Source organism: Sinohyriopsis cumingii, chromosome 16, assembly GCF_028554795.1.
Source record: "Sinohyriopsis cumingii isolate HCF-2022 chromosome 16, ASM2855479v2, whole genome shotgun sequence".
In the NCBI taxonomy this organism is placed as follows: domain Eukaryota; kingdom Metazoa; phylum Mollusca; class Bivalvia; order Unionida; family Unionidae; genus Sinohyriopsis; species Sinohyriopsis cumingii.
In genome coordinates, this window is record NC_142976.1 from 15,713,006 (window position 1) to 15,726,201 (window position 13,196).

Consider the following 13,196-nt stretch of genomic DNA (forward strand, 5'->3'; position numbering starts at 1 on the left):
ATTACTAATGAATCTGGCCTTAATTTTATTACTAATGATGCCCACCTTAATTTTATTACTAATGTAAGCAGCCTTAATTTTATTACTAATGATGCCGGCCTTAATTTTATTACTAATGAATCTGGCCTTAATTTTATTACTAATGATGCCGACCTTGATTTTATTACTAATGTAAGCAGCCTTAATTTTATTACTAATGATGCCGGCATTAATTTTATTACTAATGATGCTGACCTTAATTTTGTTATTAATTAATCTGGCCTTAATTTTATTACTAATGTAGCCGACCTTAATTTTATTACTAAAGATGCCGACCTTAATTTTATTACTAATGTAAGCAGCCTTAATTTTATTACTAATGAATCTGGCCTTAATTTTATTACTAATGATGCTGACCTTAATTTTGTTATTAATTAATCTGGCCTTTATTTTATTACTAATGTAGCCGACCTTAATTTTATTACTAAAGATGCCGACCTTAATTTTATTACTAATGTAAGCAGCCTTAATTTTATTGCTAATGAATCTGGCCTTAATTTTGTTACTAATGATGCTGACCTTAATTTTGTTATTAATTAATCTGGCCTTAATTTTATTACTAATGTAGCCAACCTTAATTTTATTACTAATGTTGCCGGCCTTAATTTTATTACTAATGACGCCAACCTTAATTTTATTACTAATGTAAGCAGCCTTAATTGTATTACTAATGATGCTGACCTTAATTTTATTACTAATGTAAGCAGCCTTAATTTTATTACTAATGATGCCGGCCTTAATTTTATTACTAATGACACCGGCCTTAATTTTATTACTAATGACGCTGGCCTTAACTTCATTACTAATGACGCTGGCCATAATTTTATTACTAATGTAAGCAGCCCTTATTTTATTACTAATGAATCTGGCCTTAATTTTATTGCTAATGACACCAGCCTTAATTTTATTACTAACGAAGCTGGCCTTAATTTTATTTCATGGTGTTTGTTTTTGTAATCATATCATTATATGTTTTTTATCTTATAGTTGTTGTCTGATGTTGTAAAGTGCTTAGAGCTTCTAAAGATTAGGCGCTATACAAAGTCCTCATTATTATTATTATTATTATATTTATTACAAATGAAGCCGGCCTTAATTTTATTACTAATGAATCTGGCCTTAATTTTATTACTAATGAATATGGCCTTAATTTTATTACTAATGTAGCCGACCTTAATTTTATTGCTAATGAAGCTGGCCTTTTATTATGAAGGACCGTTGGAAATGTATAACTTGTAACTTGTAGAGGTCGCAAAATTGCTTCTGTATCTTTATTTAAACTCATTCATACTAGTGACCTCATTTGTCAGTCTCTTTCCGGTGATATTTTTCTTTACTACTGTCATCTCATTTAAGATAAATGTTTATGACATATATATTTGTCATTAAGTGCAATATAGAACTTAGCAATATAATGAAGGTAATTACATCACAATCGACTTTCTAAAGTACCAACAGCAAACATTATTTATACTGATATTTTCACCAAGCTTTACATTGAAAAGGTATTATTATTAATATCAAAATATGGGTTTGCTATGTATTCCCTGGTATATCATGTTGTGTTGCATTCAAATCTGTCTCCCTGATGAATTGATTTGAAACATCATGTAGTGCTCCTTGGATGAATTTGTCAAAAAAACTGACCAATGTGCTTCAAACAGAGTATTGCATCACTAAAGGCTTCACTATGGCAGTACCAGTACTTCTTAAACAGATTGTGATTCTATCATTATTATCTCATTTTAACTTTATTTCGAATGCAACACTTCTACAGAACCATGGTGTAAACAGTGACTGTCATCAGAAGCATCAATTGATATATGTGTTATATATGGAAGAGTTCAATCAGAAAAATCAGTACAAGAGTTACTATGGCATGTGAATACCCGCTTGAATATGCATTAGTACAAGAGTTACAATGGCATGTGAATACCCGCTTGAATATGCATTAGTACAAGAGTTACAATGGCATGTGAATACCCATTTGAATTTGCATTTGTACAAGAGTTACAATGGCATGTGAATACCCATTTGAATATGCATTAGTACAAGAGTTACAATGGTATGTGAATACCCATTTGAATATGCATTAGTACAAGAGTTACAATGGCATGTGAATACCTGCTTGAATATGCATTAGTACAAGAGTTACAATGGCATGTGAATACCTGCTTGAATATGCATTAGTACAAGAGTTACAATGGCATGTGAATACGCATTTGAATATGCATTAGTACAAGAGTTACAATGGCATGTGAATACCCACTTGAATATGCATTAGTACAAGAGTTACAATGGCATGTGAATACCCATTTGAATATGCATTAGTACAAGAGTTACAACGGCATGTGAATACCCACTTGAATATGCATTAGCACAAGAGTTACAATGGCATGTGAATACCTGCTTGAATATGCATTAGTACAAGAGTTACAATGGCATGTGAATACCCATTTGAATATGCAATAGAACAAGAGTTACAATGGCATGTGAATACCTGCTTGAATATGCATTAGTACAAGAGTTACAATGGCATGTGAATACCCATTTGAATATGCATTAGTACAAGAGTTACAATGGCATGTGAATACCTGCTTGAATATGCATTAGTACAAGAGTTACAATGGCATGTGAATACCCATTTGAATATGCATTAGTACAAGAGTTACAATGGCATGTGAATACCTGCTTGAATATGCATTAGTACAAGAGTTACAATGGCATGTGAATACCCGCTTGAATATGCATTTGTACAAGAGTTACAACGGCAAATGAATACCTGCTTGAATATGCATTTGTACAAGAGTTACAATGGCATGTGAATACCCATTTGAATATGCATTAGTACAAGAGTTACAATGGCATGTGAATACCCATTTGAATATGCATTAGTACAAGAGTTACAATGGCATGTGAATACCCACTTGAATATGCATTAGTACAAGAGTTACAATGGCATGTGAATACCTGCTTGAATATGCATTAGTACAAGAGGTACAATGGCATGTGAATACCCGCTTGAATATGCATTAGTACAAGAGTTACAATGGCATGTGAATACCCGCTTGAATATGCATTAGTACAAGAGTTACAATGGCAAGTGAATACCCATTTGAATATGCATTAGTACAAGAGTTACTATGGCATGTGAATACCCGCTTGAATGTGCATTAGTACAAGAGTTACAATGGCATGTGAATACCCACTTGAATATGCATTAGTACAAGAGTTACAATGGCATGTGAATACCTGCTTGAATATGCATTAGTACAAGAGTTACAACGGCAAATGAATACCTGCTTGAATATGCATTAGTACAAGAGTTACAAGGGCATGTGAATACCCGCTTGAATATGCATTAGTACAAGAGTTACAATGGCATGTGAATACCCGCTTGAATATGCATTTGTACAAGAGTTACAATGGCATGTGAATACCCACCTGAATATGCATTAGTACAAGAGTTACAATGGCATGTGAATACCCACTTGAATATGCATTAGTACAAGAGTTACAACGGCAAATGAATACCTGCTTGAATATGCATTAGTACAAGAGTTACAATGGCATGTGAATACCCACTTGAATATGCATTAGTACAAGAGTTACAATGGCATGTGAATACCCGCTTGAATATGCATTAGTACAAGAGTTACAATGGCATGTGAATACCCGCTTGAATATGCATTAGTACAAGAGTTACAATGGCAATTGAATACCTGCTTGAATATGCATTAGTACAAGAGTTACAATGACATGTGAATACCCATTTGAATATGCATTAGTACAAGAGTTACAATGGCATGTGAATACCCGCTTGAATATGCATTTGTACAAGAGTTACAATGGCATGTGAATACTCATTTGAATCTGCATTCTATCAGTACAAGAGTTACAATGGCATGTGAATACCCGCTTGAATATGCATTAGTACAAGAGTTACAATGGCATGTGAATATCCGCTTGAATATGCATTAGTACAAGAGTTACAATGGCATGTGAATACCCATTTGAATATGCATTAGTATAAGAGTTACAATGGCATGTGAATACCCGCTTGAATATGCATTTGTACAAGAGTTACAATGGCATGTGAATACGCATTTGAATATGCATTAGTACAAGAGTTACAATGGCATGTGAATACCCGCTTGAATATGCATTTGTACAAGAGTTACAATGGCATGTGAATACCCATCTGAATATGCATTAGTACAAGAGTTACAATGGCATGTGAATACCTGCTTGAATATGCATTAGTACAAGAGTTACAATGGCATGTGAATACCCATTGGAATATGCATTAGAACAAGAGTTACAATGGCAGCAAGAATGACGAGTATTATGTGAACTACAGTGATAAGAGCAAACAGCATAATCATTTTGGCATGGAAGTGGCTTTTAGCCATAGATGTTTGACTAGCCCCTATTTTCTTGAGTACGAAGTTAAGTCCCTTGCTTGCTTCAACTTGCTAAATCCAATTTGATGTTATTGTTTGCATTAAAGACAAATATAGGACTTCATAGTTCTGCCTGTCTCAAGTGTATACATAGTACTGAAATTCAATCTAAGGAGCCTCACTTAGTAGAGCATTTGATTCGTAAACCAGGTGGCTGCGTTGATCTGCCCTTGGGTGTGACATTGTATTCCTAATTTGTCGGAATGATAAAGCCATTATTATGTTAAAAAAAGCCATTTAAAGCCAACCAAACAAAACAAAAACATGTCATCAAATTCTCCACCAGACTGCCCAGCCCTACTCCAATTTACATTCGGGTAAGAGAGAAAACACGATTGTCTAAGTTCATTGATCATGATTAAATTTGGTATCAGGCCTGTACTTATATAGAGACAGTTTACAAAGCCTGTACCTTTATTTTTGCAATGTATCAGGACTACATTTTTACGCATACAATGTATCAAGCCTAAAATTGTATTTGTACAATGTAGCAAGCCGTTACTTTTGATGCTTTCACTGTACTAAGCGTATATGTTTATGCATGCAATGTATCAAGCCTATACTTTTATGTGTACTGTGTATCAAGCGAATACTTTTATGCAAACAGTGTATCAAGCCTATATTTGTATGCTTTCAGTATACAATATATGACAGGATAGATTTTCACAGTTCTTGTATATAAATGTCTATGCTTTCAGTATATCAAGTCTATACTTTTATGCATACAGTATATCAAGCCTATACTTTTATGCATACAATGTATCAAGCCTATACTTGTATGCTTTCAGTATATCAAGTCATTACTTGTATGCGTACAATGTATTAAGCCTATACTTGTATGCTATCAGTATATCAAGTTGTTACTTTTATGTATGCAATGTATCAAGCCTATACTTGTGTACTTTCAGTATATCAAGTAATTACTTTTGTGCGTACAATGTATCAAGCCTATATTTGTATGCTTTCAGTATATCAATCCCATACTTGCATGCTTTCAGTATATCAAGCCTATACTTGTATGCTTTCAGTATATCAATCCTATACTTGTATGTTTTCAGTATATCAAGCCCATACTTTTATGCATACAATGTATCAAGCCTATACTTGTATGCTTTCAGTATATCAAGTCGTTACTTTTATACGTACATTGTATCAAGCTTATACTTGTATGCTTTCAGTATATCAAGCCCATACTTGTATGCTTTCAGTATATCAAGTCTATACTTGTATGCTTTCAGTATATCAAGCCCATACTTTTATGCATATCAATGTATCAAGCCTATACTTCTATACTTTCAGTATATCAAGTCGTTACTTTTATGCGTACAGTGTATCAAAAATATGTATCATACTCTTCAATGTTAAGGTTTTGTTCATCCATGCTCATTTCATCCACATTATCAGCTAGATGATAAAAAAAACTGTAACAGAACTATCTACAATTTAATTTAAAAGTAACTTTGAAGAAGACCCAGCATATGTTTGTTTTAAATTTAATCATGCACCATTGGGAAACTAAAGCAGATGAAGCTTTTTTTAAGTTTATATCAAGCTTGAGCGATTTGACTGACAGAAACTAGGTAAGACCCAATTTTCATGTATTGAAGTGTCATATTCTACAACTGTACATGACACGATCATCAAAAAGTCAAGCCCCAGAACCCTGGCATGCAAGTAAAGATACAGAGAGTAAGGAAATCGTTTACATTATATTTTTATCCATTTCCTGAGTAATGTTATATAATGTTCAAGTTTTTGTGACTAGAACCTAAATTTGAATTTAGGGCCTTGATTTAATCAATATATGCCTTTTAGGTCTGAAAGATGTTTAGTCAAATGTAAGTCTGAATTTATCTATCAGGAATGCTATTTTTAGACCAAGGTTGACGTCAAAATTGAAATTTTGTTGGTGAAATTCAGACAGAATAGCTCAGTTTGGGATTTAAGTAGCCTGAACAATATCTTTTTAGTAATGTTGGACTGCGATGATGACATAATTTGGCAGATTCCTGTTTTGGAAAAAGTGACTCCTGCCATGCTTGTGGTCGCCCAGAATGCTGTAGTCAGGTCGCTGGAGAAAAAATGGTATGTGAGACAATTTCAATTACGCTTTTATTAGAACCAAACCTGAGAAAAATTTCACTTTTAATTTAAACATATTTTATTTGATAAATTTGTAGTTGGAGATTTTAAGATATACAAACACTATGGAAGATAGCACACTAGAAGAAAGGAAATGGCTTATTACGAAAATTGTAAATACATGTATATACGAATACATGTATGAGGCAAATGATATTGAAGTTCGATGAGAACAAATCGTTGAAAATTGAAAGTGAAGTGTTAGTATTTAACCAAGGAAATACGCAACATGAAAGACAATACTGTTACAGGGTGAGAATAAAGAAAAGAAAGAAACAGAATGGGAGCAACGGTTAACTAATATTTGTCAGATATTATGTGGGGGGGGGGTGACTGACCAAAGAAAAGAGTAGATATGTACATGTGGCTGTCATGGTTTAATATATTAATTAGTCTCATCAAAATACAGATATTTTTATTAATATGGGATTTAGATATCACCATACAAAATGGTACTGAGAACCTAATTCCCATAAGGTGTCAGAGACTGAAACGATTCAATGTGTTGTTTGGTAACACCAGCAAGATAAGTGTTATATACTTTATACAAGTCCACACCATCAGAGAGGTGAACAAATTATAATATTTGTTCTAAGCAAATATCAATTAACTGAGTTGCCAATTTCCTATGTTGAGCATGAAGAATTTGAAAAAATTTCCTTCCATCGCAACTTCCGCAAATGTCCCATGCAGTTTCTCTAGCAGCTGGTGGAATTGTTGGTGTGAGATATGGAGGACTTGAAGCAGTTGTATTTTCTATAACAGCATAAGCTTGTGTTATGTCATACTGTTGTCTTTTCTATAATAGCATAAGCTTGTGTTATGTCATACTGTTGTCTTTTCTATAATAGCATAAGCTTGTGTTATGTCATACTGTTGTCTTTTCTTTAATAGCATAAGCTTGTGTTATGTCATACTGTTGTCTTTTCTATAATAGCATAAGCTTGTGTTATGTCATACTGTTGTCTTTTCTATAATAGCATAAGCTTGTGTTATGTCATACTGTTGTCTTTTCTATAATAGCATAAGCTTGTGTTATGTCATACTGTTGTCTTTTCTATAATAGCATAAGCTTGTGTTATGTCATACTGTGATTTATGGTCATGTATTTAAACGCATATCTTACATTTTGTTTTAAAATTACTGCATGAAAGTACAAATCTTCAAGATCTTATCTGTAAGATGTCTTACTACATGAAGGAATCATAACCATCGCAGAACAAGTTTCAGTGTGGACACAATTCAACACTGACCTTTACGTAATGCTGCTTCTGTGAGGCAAGGATATATAAAGGAATCGCGATTTCTATCCATTAGACTGTAAATCAAACCAGTGTGCTGGTTTTGATGGATTACTATGAAACAGGATATGTACAAATTGCCAGCCATAATGAGTTATGTATATTGACACAGCATTGTTTTCCCTCAATTTTGAGTTATATCCCTTTTTTTGCATACCATCGCATATATAGTGTAACTCAGTCGGACTAGTACGTAGCTCCAGTACTATAATCCGTTAACTACATTCGCAACTTCTATGTCAATTATACAGCTCATACCTCGATTGCATGGCGATATCTGCCATTTGGACCAGCACAGCTTTTGATCAAACAAAGATTGACCCAGAAGATGTAAATACATCATTTTTTTCGAAACTTATCAGTCAATCCTGTGATCAAAACCAAATCATAAAAACAATCCAAAATAGATTTCCTTTTTCCGAAGAAAGTTTCTGGCAAACAAAGTGCATAATTATTCTGTAAATTACTGTACTGGCATATAACTGATGCATCGTTTCGTATCGCAGAAGTAACCAAATTGGTCCGAATGTAGTAACCTGCAAAACTTGTTTCTCCATTTTGGTTAGTCAGTGATATAATTTGTACACAGTAACATGATTCCCAATACAACTAGTTTGGAAACTTTCTCCTGAACTACAGTGTATGATCGGTAGGTTCAGATCGGTACAGTTCATCATGGGGGTAGGGGGAACAGTACAGTGATTCCGTACTTTCACAAAGATGGAGGCTGAAAGTAATCTGCAGTTTCATGAACATCAGACATGTTACGTAATTGTCAGCAAAGGTCAACTAACACCAGATCAAGGTTTCCCAAAAATAAGAGATTTCATTGGCTGATAAGATTAGGTGTTATCTTACATCTGTTGTTGACAAGATGATATCGGGTTTCACCTGTACATGGGTGTTTTCATCGATTTACATGCCTCCTGCATTGGTAGTGGTGTTACATTATGTTGATTTAATTTTATAAATATTGTTTTGATCTGAAAAATGTTAATTAAAGTTTTAAAATTGGGAGAGTGCCTTTATAATTTAGCTTCCACAAGTCTTCCAGAAGCACCTTTTATTTATTGGCAACATTGTTCAGAAGCATATTTTTTGTCAAGCCTCCTATAACGCAGATCTCATGGATACAGTTGTAGTATAGGATATATTCTTTTGAATGCCAGTTGTCTCACGTTTTTTGATGGATTGTTGTGAAATTTGATAATTATTATGGTTATTACTACAATTGCCACACTTGCAACAGTTTTCATTAGTCTATTGCACTTTTAGTCTTTCCGATGAAAGCAATTTTGGTATAAGTGTTTTGAAAACACCTAGTGTCACAGTTTTCAATGGCCTGTTCTGAAACTTGGTCAAAATCAGTAGATGCACAAATGACCAGTTAATATTCTTCTGCAATATTTGTAAGTTACTGTCCTTATCAATTCATAAATACCACTAGACACAATAGACATTGCACTATATACCTAATGTATTCCTAGCCAGCACAAAGAACGATAATGATAAGGTGTAGGGATACATCAAGACCATCGTACCGAGACATATTCATTCGCCTTATCAATCAAGGTCTTTCCTTCGACTCAAAACACAAATGCGGTTTTGTATTCATTAATACCCTCCCTCTCCATTTTGCATGTCCATAATAATTTAGCTGTGCAATGTCAATGGTATAAAAACAAAGACAGCAAATCAGTCATTTATGATTAAATTGTTATGCAATAAATGACAGAATATGAATACTAATCTTGCAAATGAATTTCTGTCCCAGTACTTGATAGGTATTAAGTTATAGTAAATGCTGACCAAGTACTGAACCCCCGCAATATTTGGAAAAGTTCTATTTTGTCCTGTAAATGGATGTAATACATGACAATATTCGACAACATTGAGTCTTACAGTTACGGTGATGTGTTTCAATGTTTTAGAAAGATATAACTGTCTACATATGAAATGTACGTATTATCCGATCATTACGATATTTTATGAGTTCTTGATGTGCAGTTAGACTCGTAGCTTTCTTTTAAGACAGTGTGGTAGACTCATCTCTACTTTGGGCATAGACAGAGGCAAAATATGGAGTTTACAAGTATTTGCAATTTTCTGGTCAGACCATTACGTCATTAATCATTAGAATAGTGACTCAAAATTCAATTTGAGCAGGAATGGTCTTTGACACTAAGGTCTGTTGTCCTTTCTATAGCACCCAGTTTGATAACATACACAAACTTTATAGTGTTATGGTCTCAAAACTGACACATTATAATTTCTTTAATTAATATCTAAAACTCCAAAGACAGTTAAAAATGATAATTATATGACACCAAACTCTGATATCATGGACAGAGACAATCACTTTCACAACTGGATATGAAGTATTGAGCTCGATGAAAGTAAATCAACACAAATTGTTTTCACGTTTAATTTATCCCGTAACTAACATTATTTTCCGTCCAAGTCATCATGTGGAATATATGTCGTAGATAAGGTCATACATTGAGACTTTGCGACGTCATTCAGCTTCTGGTGTTCTCATAGTATATTCATGCCCATAGTTAATGAAAGTATAAAGGAATGCTGTAAGTAATAAAATGAGCATATTTATATGAATAATTGTAAATGTGTCTCTATAGTACTGTTAAAGATCTAATAAATGAAATAAATGTTGAAATAAAGATTTTATTGAATGTGTACTATCCAATCTTGACTTTTGAGCTTTATACACCTGAATGTGAGCTTTATAACCTGGCCTAGAGCTTTATACACCTGAATGTGAGCTTTATAACTTGGCCTTGAGCTTTATAACCTGGCCTAGATCTTTATAACCTGGCCTAGAGCTTTATAACCTGGCCTTTAGCTTTATACACCTGAATGTGAGCTTTATATACCTGGCCTTGAGCCGTTATATACCTGGCCTTGAGCTTTATATACCTGGCCTTGAGCCTTTATATACCTGGCCTTGAGCTTTATAACCTGGCCTTGAGCTTTACACACCTAGCCTTGAGCTTTATAACCTGGCCTTGAGCTTTATAACCTGGCCTAGAGCTTTATAACCTGGCCTTTAGCTTTATACACCTGAATGTGAGCTTTATATACCTGGCCTTGAGCCTTTATATACCTGGCCTTGAGCTTTATATACCTGGCCTTGAGCTTTATATACCTGGCTTTGAGCTTTATAACCTGGCCTTTAGCTTTATACACCTGAATGTGAGCTTTATATACCTGGCCTTGAGCTTTATAACCTGGCCTTGAGCTTTATATACCTGGCCTAGAGCTTTATAACCTGGCCTTGAGCTTTATACACCTGAATGTGAGCTTTATATACCTGGCCTTGAGCCTTTATATACCTGGCCTTGAGCTTTATATACCTGGCCTTGAGCTTTATAACCTGGCCTTGAGCTTTATATACCTGGCCTAGAGCTTTATAACCTGGCCTTTAGCTTTATACACCTGAATGTGAGCTTTATATACCTGGCCTTGAGCCTTTATATACCTGGCCTTGAGCTTTATATACCTGGCCTTGAGCTTTATATACCTGGCTTTGAGCTTTATAACCTGGCCTTTAGCTTTATACACCTGAATGTGAGCTTTATATACCTGGCCTTGAGCTTTATATACCTGGCCTTGAGCTTTATATACCTGGCCTTCAGTGAATGTGATCTTGAGAGTTTTGTAATAATTTAGTTACAAAGCATCAAAGTTATGTAATGTTAGTTCTTGTTTCATGAACAAAAACATCAAATTTTATTATGCCAATTTTATTTGCCAAGAACGAACCTTAAATTTCATAATGCCAATCAATTCTTATTCTCCAAGAAAGAACCTCAAATTCTGCAGTACCAAATCTTATTTGCAAATGAAAAAATCTTAAACTCAGTCTTTACAATGGCACGATCTCCAGGCCTTGTGTTTGCAAAACACTCAAGCTCAAATTCAACTGTTAAAAAAGATTTTAATTAAAATGCTAGTAGAAGAATCGAAAATAAGATTATTCAGAGAATTCCGTCATTATAAAATTAATCTGAATCACGTTATAGTTGAATGTTGACCTTGAATGCTGTGCTTAGTAAGATTTGATAATATGAACTTTGATTTCATCACTTGTATTGAGTTCGATGTTATTCTTGGGTACTTCGTCTGGTTCCTAATATCTGCCAATTCTAATAAAAATTTACCAGTGTTTCATCATAAAAAGCATTAATCATTTTTCCTGTATAAAGGTTCTGTGCATACCTTGAAACGTTTCCACGTGATGAAAGCTTTTTGTCCAAGTTGTTCCAAGAAGAGTCTGAAAAGGCAGAATCTGTGAAGGATGTTGTGGACCTGTTGCCAGCATTGAAACCCAAAAGACAAATTGAAGGAAGGAAAATAAGAGTGGTAACTATCATATTAAAGACTCATAGAAAATTACAACGATTCTTTGTCAGTATAAATATAAAGAATATGTCTATTATCCATTGAAATCAGCTGTTTAATTATTTAATTCATTAATTCATTCTTAAGGGATAACAGTCATTCAGAACATCCTGGTCTCTTTCTTATGCAAATCAATTAAACTGACTCCCTGAAGGAGACTCCGAGGTAATCGCTGCGACACTTATTAACTTTTTGTAAGTTTTTGACAGATGAACATCCAGCTAGATGTGTGTAGAATAGACTTATAATATGATAGGTCTTACAAATATAACTTTTCAGCAATCAATGAATGTAACGTCGCCCTCTTAGTAAGAGGAGTGGTTAATTGGATTTGGCTGGCATTATCTAGAGGATGACCTTCCTCGATATTATAGACTGGCAGGAGTGAAAGAAGAATGGAATTTCAACTGAGAACTGAGCAAGATTACTGGGAAGAAATAAACCAATACAAGCCCTCTTTGACAAGAAAATAGCAAATTTAACTAGAACAAATTAATAATGGCAATTCCAATTCAAGTTAGATTTATATCAGTAGAATTTAACAGATGTGTCTAATTTGGATTTATGTCATCATCATAACAAGAGGTGAAAAGAACACAATCTCCACGACTGATTTGCATCACCTTCCTGTCTGGACTGTATATCAATGTCTCCTAGTTATCCTTCCTAAGCTCTATGCTTTGTCCCTTCATGGACTTCCTGGTCCTTTTATTCTGACCTCATCCTTCTTTCCCTCTGAATTCTGTCTTCAGATTGTCCCATCTTTCTTAAAGGACAAAATTACCCCATAATTCTGTATACCCCACTCTCTAGAGGTACATAACAATTCACT

The 13,196-nt window shown here is 34.1% G+C and overlaps 1 protein-coding gene across 1 annotated transcript in view; it reads left to right on the forward strand.

Annotated features, from left to right (window-relative positions):
- Positions 1-13,196, forward strand: part of LOC149779983 (uncharacterized) — a 121,184-nt gene that overhangs the window by 57,395 nt on the left and 50,593 nt on the right. Inside the window, exons 13-14 of the mRNA XM_089936706.1 lie at positions 6,473-6,587; positions 12,169-12,325. Of these exons, the coding sequence (XP_089792832.1) occupies positions 6,473-6,587; positions 12,169-12,325 (272 nt within the window). The remainder of the gene's footprint in view (positions 1-6,472; positions 6,588-12,168; positions 12,326-13,196) is intronic.